Raw genomic sequence first — 16028 nt, 5'->3', positions numbered from 1 at the left:
AGCTAATATCTGATGAACACTGGCACTACTTCCTAAGAGAGTTACTGCTAGCTGGCTGTTGAGCTCCAATCTTAACCTACAGATACATTTTTTTTTAAAAGAAAAAAACTACCCAGGAGCACAACTGAAGCTACACTAATCAAAGCACCAGTTAATGAACATCTGTATGATTCCCCCCTTGTGAAAAACCAGCAAGCACTCAGCCACATGCTGACCCACAGAAGACAGCTATTTTAAGCATTGCTTAGTGCACACTATCAAACATGAAAATATAGAAGGGTGTAAAAAATAAGACTCTGTTGCACCATAATCCCACTAGATTTTTGAAGATAAGAAAAACCAAACTCACTTGCTGAAACCTACACCAATCCCCTCACTACAAGGAGGACACTGAGCTGCTAGAGCATGACCGGAGGAGGGCAACAGGGCTGGTGAAGGGTCTGGAGTACAAGTCTTAGGAGGAATGGTTGAGAGAACTAGTCGGGAGAACAGGAGGCTGAGAGGAGGCCTCATTGCTCTCCACAGCTTCCTGAGAAGAGGTTGCAATGAGTTGGGGGTTGGTGTCTTCTCCCTAGTATCAGCTGATAGGGCAAGAGGAAATGGCCTGAAATTGTGCCAGGGGAGGGTTAGGGTGGTTATTAGGAAAAAAAATGTCTTTATGAGTGGTCATGCATTGGAACAGGCTGCCCAGGGAGGTGGAGTCATGGTCCCTGGAGGTGTTAAAGAAACTTGTGGACATGGCATTTAGGGATATGGTTTAGTGGCCATGGTGGTGGTAGGTCAATGGATCTCTTTTAGAGGTCTTTACCAACCAAAACAGCACAGTCTAAAAGGAGAAATGCTCGAGTCCTGACATCCAGGGGACAGCACACATACCAGTCACAGGCAGCTACCTAGGAACTATTAATTCTAGGCAACCAAACATTTTAAGGTGTAAGAGGTGCTCACATACATGGGTGCTAAATACATACAGAGGACAGCTGGAATTTTCTGCCAGAACCAATAGCAAATTCATGCACAAGCCCGCTACCAAAAGTATTATTTACAGAGTTCTCCATTAGACAGGTCTCATTAGACACAAAAAGGAGTAACTTTTATATCAATCAAGACATCAGAGTGGGATTATAAAGTCTGAGTTTAAACCATTCCAAAGACCAGTCCTTTCTAACAGTCATGACAGTAACTGCACTTCAAGTTCCTCTGAAAAGAAGAACAACAAACACTCTTCCTTCACCTTTTACCTGCTCTGAAACATGAATCCCTGAGGAGAAACACCGTGTCCTCCTCACTTAGAGAGTGCCTGGCAGAAAGCAGTCACAGTTTTTGCCAGTGGCTCAACTACCACTTATACTAAGTGATGCAATAGAAGACAGTGCTTAGTCATAACAGTTTCTATTTTCACTCAGAAGTCCTTGGAGTAACTTTCTTTTCTCTTCAGGCAACTATTACTTAAAACCAAATCATGGGAAAAGTGAAGCCTCCTTTCTCAAAAACATTCCTCCTGCATTCCTGCATCCTCTGGCAACTCCAAGTTTCCTTGCTACATCTTTAAAGACCCTGCCCACATTCCTATGATGCCTCCAGTTCCTTCCAAGCCTCTAACCCTCATCTAAGCAAGAGGGAGCACGAATTGTGGCCGATTCAGGAGTACACATTTCCTGACTAATCAGCTGGTTTGGTGTGATGACGAGTTGACCTGCAGGCCAGTGAGAACAGATAACTGTGGAGCTCACCCTTGCAGGTTTTCCCACAGCAGGGATTTGTTCATTAACACCTTTTAACTCAGGCACCCATTTTCAACAGATCTAAAAGTAAATTCTCCTTCTTGGAGCCCCTCATCTCTGACAACTCTGGTTAACCCACTTGAAAAGCTAGTTAAAGGAAACTGAGAGATTGATAGCATAAGGCACACAGCTGAGACATGCCTAACATATGGAGGAAGTCTCAATGCAGGGAACAGTAAATACAAGATGACAGCTTCCATCAACATCATCTAATCCTGTACCATAAAAAAAAACCAACACACCCATGTAGACTGTCTCCTCGTAGTGAACTCCTTCCATATTCTGAACACAAGAGAGGTTGCCAAAAGAGATCTTTTTCTGAAAGTCTGTGGGGTCCTTACCCTGTGATTTCCTCATGTCTTTTGTGGCTAAAGCACGATTCCCATGCGGAACACTGGTAAAATCAGGATTGGTCACATTGTTAACTCTCAGCTCTTGCCCCAACGACTTCCGACCATAAGTATTTTCCCCAGATCCTCCATTGACACTGTAGCCACCTGTGGAAAAACCAATGTGAGATTCAAACAAGCTATCAGACCATGTCTTTAGTAGGGTTCTAGTAAGATAATCAATTCATATGCAAAACGAACAGCCCTATCCTCTGCCACCTTCTTTACCTTCCTTTTTCACTTTCACATGCAAAGGCATTTTGTTATGCCCTGCAGGGTTCCAGGTCACATACTCAGATGGAATCAGTCTTTTTGTGAAGTACAGGAGTTTAACATTGATATCCTTGCATTTGGGGGTTTATTGTAAGTTTTGACCATGTATTTTTCAAGGTCCTTCATGTCAGATTGCTAGTCCACATGTTTAGAAACATTCATGTACTTGCTCATGTATGTCACATTCCCACTGTTTCAGTTAAAAATACACCACACAGGCTCAGTTAAACCACCACCAAAAAATAAGTATTAGAATGCATTTTTAAAGCTACAGTTTACTTATATGTACAGAATGAACAGTTCTCTCTAAACAAACAACAGTTAATATTTTCACACACTAACCCTGACATCTTAAACTCAATTCTACATTCTCTCACTAAAGATATACATTGGTACATCTTTGGTAACAGCAACAACAAAAAAAATGGAACCAAAAGTATCCTTTTTGAGTAATTCAATTATTTTTACTCTTAGATCCACAAGAACTTACAAATTCAAATGCTGAAACCAAAGATTGTTTTGGTCTGCCACACCATTTTGAGGGGGAGGTACTTGAACATGTCCAGAGAAGGGCAACAAGGCTGGGGAGAAGCCCTGAGCACAAGCCCTATGAGGAGAGACCGAAGGAGCTGGGATTGTTTAGCCTGCAGAAGAGGAGGCTCAGGGGAGACCTTATTGCTGTCTACAACTACCTGAAGGGAGGTTGTAGCCAGGAGGGAATTGGTCTCTTCTCTCAAGCAACCAGCACCAGAACAAGAGGACACAGTCTAAAGCTGTGCCAGGGGAAGTTTAGGCTGGAGGTGAGGAGAAAATTCTTCACTGAGAGAGTTGTTAGCCTTTGGAATGTGCTGCCCAGGGAGGTGGTGGAGTCACCGTCCCTGGAGGTGTTCAAGAGGGGATTGGACATGGCACTTGCTGCCATGGTTTAGTCATGAGGTCTGTGGTGACAGGTTGGACTTGATGATCTTTGAGGTCTCCTCCAACCTTGGTGATTCTGTGATTCTTCCTCTGCAGTGCTGTGAAGGACTGAAAGTGTTTCCCAAGTCTGCCCAATACTTCACTCAATGTATGGGAGTTCGCTTGAGGCAGCCATGCAGGCAGCTTTCTAAAGCACGTTCCCTGTCTGAAACAGGGAAGAATCAACTAATAAAATTAAACCCAGAACAAAAACAAATGCAAGGCTTCTTTCAGAAAAGGTATTTCCACCATTCCACTTGCATCAGTGTATAAAAGATGCCTAAGGAAAACGAGATGTGGCTCTCTGTAAAACAAGGCAGCCCACCAGGGCTATAGGACAGACAAGAAAAATCAGTTCAAACATCAAGGTGAATCTGGACTTCAATAGGTGTAGAGAAGGTCATCCTGAAGGCAAAGCTTTTGATAAAAAGAACTTGTGAGCTACCAGTGGAAGTTTATTTCTATGCACACAGGGCTAAACTACCGTTACAGAACTTCCTGTGAAGTCTACTACAATTAAAGGTGATTTGTGTATATTTGGATTTACAGCATTTTAAACATGAACTGCCATGTATGCCACCTTAATACCATTTTCTCATAACAAACCAACCATGTCCTATGAAGGAAATTACTTTTTAAAGCAATAATTATGACTAAACTGAAGCATGTAACTCAAATTCAAGGCAACAAAGACATCAGTTTATCTGAAGGTGTCAGATAATCATCTGTTCAGACCACAAACATCAACTGAAAAGTTACTACATGTCTTTGCAGACCCCCTAAAAAGCTGAGTATTGTGTGTGCTGGAGTGAAAGCATTTGCTACAGCATATTTGATGTGATCTTAAATGAATTCAACACAAATCTATTTTCTCCCACTTGATACATAAATGGTACATCTTAGCCAACAATACAAAACAAGATGTCATTTAGAGGCATTAACAAGTAGCAGGGCAATCAGGGTTGGAGGCCATAAGGCTGTAGATACTACATTGCAACTCTCTTCAGTTACCTCCCAATCTGAAAAGCTTTATGAAAATCCCAATATATACAAATTCTAGTTATTTATTTTCATTTCAGTGTTCAATCTGAGACCAAATAAGAATATGATCATCTATGTCACTGTTACTAGTAGATATCATGACATATGAATGCTACTGCAGTATCTTTTTTTGCAGTGAGGACACTGCAAAACATCAGTTACAAATCAAAAGGGAAGAAAGTTACAGGAAGGGAAAATATCTGTAATTAAAAACCCAGAAGCCTTCAATTTAGTTTAAAAGAACTTAAATCTTCCCACTCCTCTGTCATCAAGGGAAACTCAAACTGGGTATGAGAAAATTATTTACCAGGAGAATAGTAAAGCAGTAAACAGGCTGCTAAGGGAGGCAGAACCTCCCATTCATGCATGTTTTCAGAGCTGAACAATGTCCAGAAATTATCAGGTTGGAAGCCATTATTATCAACATCAGAAACTTGGGGTGGGAGGCAGAATATCTCCTCAAAGATTCTAGGCCCTTATGACACGGACTTATCCAGGAGAACAAAGCTAGAAGTTCTTGAAACAAAAACTCCATGCTGGCAGACTCCAGATTCATTGAATTAAAAAGAAAATAAAGAGAAATCTTGTTAAGCAAAGAAACTATTCTGCCTCTGTGAGGTTACAAAAATGCCTTCAAAAATAAAAAACAAACTAGAGATACTTGGAATTGGGCTTTGTAGAACCAACTACCTTAATCATCTCTTTGCAAGTCACACCTGAACAAAACAGCATAGCTGAAGTGCCCTCAAAGATACAGCATGTGAAGGAGAGCGAGGTGCATTTTTCTTTTCAAATAGCACTTTCCCAGGATCTCCAAACTGCTTTACTGATTTTGTCCAAAACTTCATACTTCACTATACTGCCAGCACTTTAGATACCAGCACACTTCAAAGTACAGGAATAACCTAGGTCAGTCTGCCTGAAACACAGGAAAATCATCCATGTTAGCAGACACATCATCAAATACACTCACTTGCAAGCGAGTTTCTCTCTTATAGTTAACCAGATCTGAAGGCTCTCAAGGTATGCAGATAAACAAATACCTGTTTCATGTGCCTGCCTCCTAATAACAGTGCCTACTACGTACAGGAAAATCACTTTGCATCAGTGCACCCAGTTGTAACTTCCCCCAAGATGCAGCAGTTCTTTGCAGACAGTTACAGGGCAGAGAAGCAGGGGGAGTGTGAATGCTTTTCAGGTTCTTGAACAAAACCTCCCACACCAATATTCCTGGGAGAATTTTCTGAGTCTGGCCTGACTAAGATTTACATAGTCTAAAAAGTGACTCTGCAAGTTAAAAAAAATGCTCTCCCATCTAATATCTGTATTTGGCATTTTCTTGCAAAAATCAGACTATACATTTACTTTTCATAAAGATTAAAAGGACACTCTTTAGGAAGTATCTAAAAATTCCAAGTAAAGTACTTCCAGCCTCAAAAAAACCCAACAAACAGGGAAAATAAAGTGTATGATCCATACAGCACGTTCATATGAGGTCAAAATTGCCATCATGACAAAACATAGATTTGAGTCCCAAGCAATGATTCCAGTTTGCTGCAGTAAAGCTGCAATGGGCAATCTCTGAGCAGGATCCAATTTAATCAGGTGGTCCATTTTCCATACCAGAAGCACCTGATAATATTCAGGAAGAAATTGCAACCTGCAGACCAAACACGTCCAGAGTGCTATTCTCTAGGAAAAAAGTGCTTATTCTCTTAGAATCATAGATTCAGTAAGGTTGGAAAAGACCTCAGGTCATCTTAATGCAGTAACTCCTTTCTTGCATTCTTCTCCCAATACAGCTGCATCTTTTTGTCTCTATTCATATCAAGCACAGCATTTCTTTCATCCCTGATCAATCTCTCACCATAGTGATACTGTGGCAATGAGCTGTACCAGTTCACTTTTTCTGAACAAATGAAAAAAAAAAAAGAACAGTTCTCCCCTATTTCCAGTTCACTGCCTCTCTCTCAATGTCCCCTCACAATTCACACATGAAACAGCAATCTGTATACCTTTTTCTTCATTCTGTATGTCAGTGTGGACTCTGATATCATCGTGTCTTTGTCGAGACACCACAGCTGAATTTGAGGGTTGTAATCCATAGGAGGCAGAACTGCCCCGATCTCTGGATGAAGAGTATTTTAAATTGTCCTGGTCAGCTGATGCACTGTCAGTTCTACAAAGAGAAAAATAGTGGGGTTTTTATGCAGGGGTAGAACAGGAGTGGGATTCACATTCACTTATAAATGCAACGTATTTAAATGACAATCCCAAACGTATTTTCCTGCGCCAAAAAGGTTGTATGCTTCTTAAAAGGTGACCTTAAGTTCACACTGGGGTTAGAATGGACTAATTAACACAGCAACATGCAAAGGAAATGCATTCTAGTGCAGCAGGGCCTTTTCTCAAGACATTCTCAAGTCTCTCTTCAGTTGGATGCCTACACAAGGAAAAATTATTTCCCAGAAGTGGAAAAAAGATACAACTTGGTTTAAGTATATACAGTGCCTGTCATTTGTGAAAGTACCTACTAATGCACACATCCACATTTAAAGTAAGGGCTTTATTGAGCAATGTAAACACACTTCTTAAATGGAGGTGTCACTAGCACATAGCTGATAATCAATGTAGGAGTCACACATTAAGACTTGGCAAACCAAAAACTGCAAAAGAAGAGACTAGGCTTTACTGTGGGAAAACCTGGAATGTAAGTTAAGAGCTGTTATCATTTAGCATAAAGGTTTGCAGATAAAAAGTGGGTAAAAAAAAAGAGATAGCTGCATTAAGTTTAAACCACTCTCATATCAGAAAACTGATTTAATGTGCAGAATAAAGTTTTAAGGAAAAAGGTGACATTTTTTAAACCAAGTCTTCACACTGGTCATCCCAACAGAAGTTTGTTCAACTCAAGCGTATTTGGAGTCACACTATTCAAAGTACTGACAGAAGTCTCTTCCTAAGAAAACTCCAAAGATCTATTTTTATTTTGAGTTTTGGACAGCCCATTTGATTATTTAATAAAGCATCATTTCCTGCTAATTAACTACAATTTGAGTAAGGACAGACACCACGTTCTTGGGAAAAAGTACTTTTTACTTTCCAGGAGAACACTGTGATTAGAACTGGTAGACAAATTCAGGGAACAGGAGTTAAATGCATCTCAAAGAAAAACAGGGAAAAACACAGCTAAAATGTTTGAAAAGCAGTTGTTAAGCTATCCTGAAAGCTTGCTAACAGGTGGATATCTGCCAAAACAACTGCAATTAAAGAACACATACTTATTCTCTTGGGAATGTTGAAAGACAATTTAGAGCAGGGTTCAAAAGAAGATTTTTCTTTTGCCTTGTTCTCTCCGTGAAAGGTTGAGCCTAGGTTTGCTTGGCAGGGATGATTCCTATATGTTCTATAAGCAAATTCACCTTTAGATAAACACACTAAGATTTTTGTCATTCAGCATTCACTGTGGTATCCCATCTGTTCTGTCAAGTACTTGCTTTGACTATTTTAGAAGAGGTTACGCTACCAAGAGGCAAAGCCTTATAAAAGTCTTTGTCCTGACAGTCAAATGGCATTGTAGACATACAGGTGGCCCTTCATCATTTACCTATGTTATGTTGAACCACAACGTTCTGAACTGTATCTTCAAACACTATTAACATTAAATGTGCCTACACAATGGGTCAACCCTTCAGTCAGCTATGGACCCCTTGACTTTGTCCTGCCCTAAAACTTTACTCAGCCTTCCAGCTCACTTTGAGAAACATCGAAGTTCACTATGGAGGCTTTCAGTGAAATGATGACAAATTTCCAATTGATAAATTTAAGTATTGAAGGGTTGTTACCAATGTACCTCCCCCTCCCCAAAAAGCATTGTCTTTAAGGTGATATAGGCTGTATCACCTCCAACCATCAAGCATTAAGTCTGAAATTCTTAAGTCTGAAGGCAAGCTGATTGAATGTACAATTTAAGACTGCTCTGTGTACCAAATGAACTGAGGGACTATACATGCTCCCAGCTAACCTCACTTCCCACTGCACAGCTTTTGAACATTTTGGTAACATTTTCCATTGTGGTAAAACAGAGAAACCTGTTGTTTCCCTGGGAAAAAAAATCACACGCTCACTTCCTTCTGTCTTCGGGAACAGCTCTCTGCAAGCTAACCTCCACAACAGTTTCCACTGAAAACATTGCTCACACTGCAATACATGCAGAGCTTAGATAGTCAGTAGTTTCTGTCCTTTTCTTTAAGAGGCAGAGAAAAAAATGCTTCAGAGGAATATGCTGTTTCCAGAGAACCTAGTTCTCTGGAACTGGCTGCTACAGACCGTATTGCTTTGAAGGAAGATGATGAACTGAAGGCTACTTATAGTAAGATTCAGCCCAGCAGCAGAGCCCACCAGCTCAGAGGCTGGTGCATTTCAGGCTGTCCAGGGACTCCACCATTTCTCAGGTGGGAAGCAAACTTACAAATTGTACTGTAGGGTCCTGCATCAGCACTGGGAGTTTGTGATGTGGGCTTATCAAGACCTGGTGACATGATCCCAGTATCTGTCACCTGCACTCCCTTACTGAGGAACCCAGACACCTTGGTGACAAAGGACACTGCTCTGCAAACTCGCAGGGAAAGAAAGCATGGTCTGCATGAACAGGGAAGAGACATTTAATCTTCAAACATGTCTCTCTAACATACCATTTTCTTTGTCAATAACATATTCATGACTCTGACAGACCCACTCAGGGCTCAAAACAGAGCCACTCTACAGACAGACACTTGTCAAAGTCATAGAATTTATTATTCTCCTCCTCCCTCCAGCCCTTTAAGGCATGCTGCAGCCATTCCACCAGGGAAGAACTGTGCTCCTAGCTACCTCAACTCATTCCAATATTTCATGAGGGCACTTTTCCTGTTCACATGTTGGTATTTCCACTTCAATTACATTGCACCAAATAGATAGCAAGTTATGTGACAGATGCAATGCTTAGCATCACCTTTCAAAAGAAGGCAATGTAACAACAAATTGATCAGCTACATAGGCTGGCACCAACACAGATGTGAACAAGCACTAATACTGATCACAACATACAACGTTAGCAACAGGCAAACAAAAGTACAAGTAGAAACACGTGTGATATTAGACCAAGATGGAATGGAAAATTGCAAGGATCAGCATGACTGTGATCACCTTCTACTGCAGCTTCAAAAGCCTTTTTGTCACTTTATGAGACACTGTTTCATTTCCACCTGAAAAGCTTATTGATGGAGACTAAGCAAAGTACTTCAAGGGCTCACATGACAGTTTTCATCTGTGCCTGGTTCTGGGTGGAAGACTGCCTGATTATCACCACCAGCAGCAGCAATTTCCTGCATACACCATTTTAGCTGTATCTTTTATACGGAAAAGAATGCATTCTATTTTCTACGGCGTGAGTTTCAACCTGCCTTTATCAGCCAGAAAAAGAAAGTAGTTCACACTAAATAGTCCAGCAGAAGAAAATAGTCCACACTAAATAAGCAAAAATGGCCACAAATCCTCCCTTTAATAAAAAAAAAAAGGAAGGAAAAGGGGGCGGGGGAGGGAATAATCTACTCAATTTTGTTCTCCAGGGACACAGAAAAAGGAAAATTAACTAAGTGTGCATCTCATGCCATCAAAAGTATCAGCATGATGCGAGTAGCCAGCCTGCATGCCTGTGGAAAGCATGGCTGACAATGACAGACTTTCTTTAAAAAAAAAAAATAAATATTTTTATCTCAAAAAGAAAAATAGGTCAATCAAATATATCATGGGGTTTTGAGTTACATGGAAACCTGAAGGATATTTGTCCAAGAAAGAGTCTGGTGTATTCTAGTCATTATCTGCAGCTCTCTCAGAATGACCCTGCCATATGGATATTATTTTGAGACAAAAATCACTCAGTCTGATTTTATTTCTAAGTAGAGGATCTACATGAAGGATTTATTGTGAGACAACTCTTCCACATGAGTTGTACTATTGTTGAAGTCAGTCAGTTTTATTTGCTTGATCTATTTGCCAAGCTTATTTGCTACAATGTAGACAAATTCTGCATTACTTAAAATCTTACCCATTAAAACACTTAAAATTAGCCCCTGCATCCACTCAAACTAGCAGTTTCCCACCAAGTTTCCAACCTTTCTTCCTCTGGCATGCAGAGCGATGACAGCCGCCTTTTGCCATGCTCTTGGACCATCCTGCCAAGCCCAAGCCTGAATGAGCCAACCCAAAGCCTGCTTTTGTGCCAAGAGAGCACAGGAGTGTAAGTGGCCATGTTTTCTACTAGTGAAATAAGTAGCTATTCTCCTACTGCAGTTCTGCCATCTCCACTGCTGGACAACTACCTGTAGCCACAGCAGCTTTTCAAATCGCCTCTTGATGCTGTATCATTTGTTCCTTACATAGTAGCTCACCAATATCCATAGGAGAGAATCAGGGCATTAGGAGGGAACATCAGGGAAATTTATATATCCACACAGCTCTTATTTTTCCATAGGCATCTCCCAATAGCTATATTGTTTTATATAAGATATTAACTAAATCATTGGCCTGATCTAGTACAGCTATTCTTGTATGGAAGACTATCTGCTCTCCAAACTCCTTTTCTTCCCACTGACACTTTCCTCCTCTTTGATCTTTCTCACATCTTATTCTCCTCTGTCATCACATTAAAAACAAAGGCTTTCACATTACAGACTTAGGATCCCCATTTTACCAAAAAGCAGAGATGCTCTTTGATCTCATACCTTCCCCAAACTTATCAACATAGTCAATTACCAGTTGCCAGTTCAGAACTGAACCCATTCCTGTTAGGCATCTCCTACACATAATACACTGAAACTCTTCCCTAGGTTTCCACTGACCTCTTCACAATAGTACCTCACAACTGCTCTTGAGTCACCTTCAGCATAGCACTGTTTTCTTCTCACTCTCTCCCTATGTACACACCTATCTTTCTCACTCATGCTCTTGACTATCACTGAAGAGCTAGAGAAGCCTTACCAACTTTCACCCTACCATGACTCTGCACCCATCCTCAGGAAATTTCAGCAACATGCTCAAAAACCTTCATGTTGTCAACTTCCAGGTCTCCCAGTTACAGGCCTGTTAAATCTAAGGTTTCAGCCTATTTCTATCAAACACTTGGTGTACCTTGTACATGCAAACAGAAGAAATAGTCTGTCTCAACTTCCCTTACACTCTGCTTGTCATTCCACCCATTAGCCCAGCACTGTGAACAGACAATATCCACAACCACTCATGCCTTTTGTAGAAGACATGCACCTGCCCTTCACAGCCATGTAAAACACACTGCTCTAACCACCACTTTCTTAGCCCATTTGCTCTGATGAGTTTCTTTATTCCCTGCCAATACCTCCAATTCTGTCTTTAATTAAACACAGGGTACTTCAGTTAAAGTGCTGGCCAATATTGCTGTACTGGTTAGGTTATAAACTACCTGAAAGGAGAGAGAGACAGTTTACTGTCTTGTGTTATGGTGTCTAGACACACAGGGACCTAAGCAGTAGCTTGGTTGGGCAGGCACCCTGCTAATAAAACTTGGTAACTGACACAACATGAGGATACACTTCATTTTCAATAGCAAGACACTTCTGGAAATTTTCAGAGGTGAAAGATTTTCACCCTTCCATACACACCACAGCTGACCTACATTTATGATAGAAGAGACAGAGAGGTCCTGTCCACTAAAACCTTATCTTTCTTGCCTTACTTTCACCTAGGAATAAGAAAGCCATCGTGCACATGGCACTCTCATCCCTGCTTAGTACCACATGAAACTTGCATTGCCACCCAGAGCACCTCCTATCAATGGGAAGTATTACTTGTTTCAGTATATAATTACCCTTAGTCCTGTGCCAAATTAACTCTGCTTACACACAAGACCTGCACACCAACTTATTTTTTCACTAGAAGTCGTATTAGGGAAAATGCAGTAAGATCTGTCCAACAAAAAGGAAAGGAAAAAAGTCAATAGGAAAAGTTAAAGGTCTAGAAAACAATAATGGTAAGAAGTAGAAAGAGTAAGATCTTATCATTTCTCCTCAACAAAACTTCACTGTTCTCTGCCACACATATCCAACATCTACCTATAAGTTTCTGTGCTGCTGTTAATCTGGAGTCTGGTACACCTCAATGCACAAACAAGTATGCCTCTATGTATGTAGATATGCAGTTTCTTTCTCTGTAATGCACAACTCTATCAATACCCTATAGGAAAAGCAGCCCACATGCATCTGACTGATATGACTGCATTCATGGAGGCACCACAGAAAAAAATTATCAAAGTAATTAAAAACAATTCTCCCTTGAAAGATGTGGCTTCCAACTTCCAGTTTCACACTGTTTCCAACCCAAGTCTGAAAGCTGATTATCATTACCAAAAATTGGGAGGCATTTGGTCCTAACAAAGAGAATTAGTCGGTTTTACACACACAAAAATGTCAATTTGAAAACCCAACCCATCTGACAATATACCCATGCATTACAGTTCTTTTTTTGCCCTTTAGGGACCTGAGAAAAACCACAATTGCTGCAGTTTTCAATACCTCAGCCATGTGAATTCCCTCTTCCACACCTTATGAGAAAGCATTTACCAGCAATGTCACCTAAGCTAAATGAAACTAAGTTACAGAAAAGAAATGGGAGGGAAAGAATACATGGGTGTATTGGTGTTGTGGTTTTGTCCAAGGGCAAAAATGTGTTCTGTTTGGGAACACTTCTGATTCTTTGGCTCTCTCATGAGGTTAAAAATAAATGAAAAGACAAAGTTGAATTCTTACAAGTGACAGGGTCAGTGAAGATACATTACGTGTATCTTAGCAGTGTGATGGAATCAGAACTAGGCCCTATCCATGCTATGAAGCTCCTCTAGTCTGCCACACTTTCCCTAGTGCTTTCAAGCTTCGTGTTTCTGCTGTGACTTCTGGGATGGTTATATTTACAGCCCATCTTACAGCAGCTGTACTTGAGAGCTAAGAAGGCACCAAACTGTAGCATGGGGAATGGACCAGCACCAGACACTAAGCTAACAGTGTAACTTCTTAAACCAGCCTTATCACCAGGCAAAGCATTTCTGCAGTTACACTCTCACATCCACCCCTAAACACAACTGAATCTATTGTAGACAATGTTATATTGGAAGAAATTGGCTTTCCATGCCCTGTAAGGTGCAATTTTTTTAAGGCTAAAGCTTAGAATTAGTAACAAATTAATATATCTAACCAAAAAGCATTTATGGGAGCCATCTGCTGCAAAGACACAAGATGCACCTGCTTTCTTCTAGGTGGGAAGGTCAAGGCTTAGAGTACTGAAGTTCAGACTGCAGCCCAGATATCTGAAGCTAGATAGTAGTAAAGGAGTAAGACCAGACTTCATCATTCTCCCCTAAAAATCTAAATGCTGTAAGAAGATGCAAACAAGGAGGCTTGTGAATTTTTAAGTGAAGAAAAGCTACTGTTCGACCAAGCAGTTCAATAACAGAAGAAACTGGAACTTAAGTAACCACGCTCCAACACACCATTTAAGAATTTAGTGGCCTCTAGCATTAGCTCTAGAGGCTGGGCTGCTAGCTGTTCAAGCAAAAGGAATGTTTCCTTCACAGTAAATACTGAAGTTCCATCTGTTGCACAAGATCTACCTTCACATCCACCCAGTTTTCCCAGTCCAAATTACACACGACTGGGACTGTCATCTGTAAGCACATCCCCCAGCACATGTCACTCTCTTCTTTGCCAGGAAGTTTAAGAGCAGAATCCCACAATGCATTAAACTTCCAAAACCACTTAAAAAAACCCCTCCAAATCTTCCACATTAAAAAGATAATTTAAGAAATACCAGATTTATTTACAATTTCCACACAAATTTTACTCAAAACAGCAATGCTGAGCAGTATGGCAAACAGATTAGAAATAATCAGGACCTGAAATACACTCTGTACTAGACCAAAACAATTCTATGAAAGGGTTCTCAAAGACTGGAACAGGCTCCCCAAGGAGGTGGTTGAATTCCCATCCCTGGAGGTGTTCAGAAGCCCCAGAGATGTGGTGCTGAGGGACATGGTTTAACACCAGCCTTGGTAGAGTCTGACAATGGTTGGACTCGATGGTCTCATAGGTCTTTTCTAACCAAACGATTCTATGAATTCTATCAATCACTGAGTGAAGCACCAAGCATAAATACACCATAAAAACTGAACACCTTGGATAAGCTCTCACCCCAAGCTACTTACAGCTCAACTACCTTCTCCAGACCAAAAATAAAAATAATAACCCTGTACTATTTTATTAGCCCTCGAAAGACCACGAGCACTTCTGCAGCCTCTGATCTTCTCCCATTAACTGTCAGGACAAAAATAGGCTGGAAAAAAACGCAGGTATCAAGCTCAACCCCCAGCTTTCCACCTCACTGCAGGCCCCCAGTGCTTCAGCTTCCCAGTGAAGCGTCTCCCAACGCGATGCGCGGGGAGAGGGAAGCCGCTGCCAGCAGTCACACACCAGATACCACTCAGACACGTTACAGCCACCCCGGGCCGCGAGAGGCCACGGCGAGGAGGGACAGCGGGAGAAGCGGGGAAAGGAAGGCGCGCTCCCACCCGCCAGCTCAGAGCCCAGACCGGGGTGCCACCGAGCCCCGCGCGGTGACAGACCTGTCCCGCCTCTAGCTGCCGGCAGAAACGGATCCGGAAATCCCCCCCGCGCCCCGGCTCGGCTCCCGCTCGGGCACGACCACAGCCAACCCCTTCCCGGCCGCCTAGGCCCGGAGCCGGCCCGCCGCCACCCGCCCCGCGCTAGGCCCGACAGCCAGGAAGTGGCTCTGCCGCCGCTCCGAGCCGCCGAGGCCCGCGCCGCCCCGCAGCCCCAGGCCCGGCGGCGGGGCCGGGCCGAACGGCCAGCCGCGGTGTCCCGCTGCCCCGGCCCCCGCGTACCGCAGGCGGCCAGGCCGCGCCCCCTGCCCCAGCCCTGCCTACCTGGGTTGCCAGTCATTCCAGCCCCGCGGGTGGTAGTGCTGCCTGCTGCCGGTGCCGCTCAGCCGAGACCCCGGGGCTCTGCGGCTCATTACCTTGCCCGAGACGGCATGGCCGGCCGGGCGACGGCGCGGAACAGGAGCGGCGGCAGAGAAGGAAGAGGAGAATGAGAAGGAGGAAGCGGGGCGTAGAGGCGCGGGCGGCGGCTCCTCACTCGCGCTCCGCAGGCGGCTGCTGTCTCACACCGGAGGGAGGGGACACGGCCGCGGCGGCTGCTCCGGCTAGTGCCCGACCGCACGGCATGCCGGGATCGCGGACATGGGCCGCCCGCCCCCTCCGCGGGGCACGCTGGGAGGGCGGGGGCCGGGGCGCGGGGGCGGGGGCGCTCCGCCCCCGGTAGTCGTGGGAGAGGGTTCCCCGCCGGCCGAGGGGTGCCCTCGGCTGCCCGCCCCGCGGGGCTTCGGGAGTCGGTGCGGGCTGTCAGTAGGCGTGGGGGAGCGGGCGGCCATTGTCGCCGCCCCGGGGCGTGAGAGGCGCGGGGGAGCCTCGCCCCCTGGATCTGGAGAGGAGCCTGAGGTTGCT

General features: G+C 43.2%; 1 protein-coding gene across 1 annotated transcript in view; it reads right to left on the bottom strand.

The window, feature by feature from the left end:
- Positions 1-15740, bottom strand: part of SMG1 (SMG1 nonsense mediated mRNA decay associated PI3K related kinase) — a 67018-nt gene extending 51278 nt beyond the window's left edge. The window contains exons 1-3 of the mRNA XM_054180424.1: positions 15450-15740; positions 6460-6623; positions 2126-2281 (exon numbers count right to left, since the gene is read on the bottom strand). Of these exons, the coding sequence (XP_054036399.1) occupies positions 2126-2281; positions 6460-6623; positions 15450-15538 (409 nt within the window). The 5' untranslated portion in view covers positions 15539-15740. The remainder of the gene's footprint in view (positions 1-2125; positions 2282-6459; positions 6624-15449) is intronic.
- Positions 15741-16028: the final 288 nt, after the last annotated feature.

The sequence above is a fragment of the Dryobates pubescens genome, chromosome 4 (genome assembly GCF_014839835.1).
Source record: "Dryobates pubescens isolate bDryPub1 chromosome 4, bDryPub1.pri, whole genome shotgun sequence".
Lineage (NCBI taxonomy): Eukaryota > Metazoa > Chordata > Aves > Piciformes > Picidae > Dryobates > Dryobates pubescens.
The sequence above is the reverse complement of the archived record's forward strand: the minus strand, read 5'-3'. Positions and strand labels throughout refer to the sequence as shown.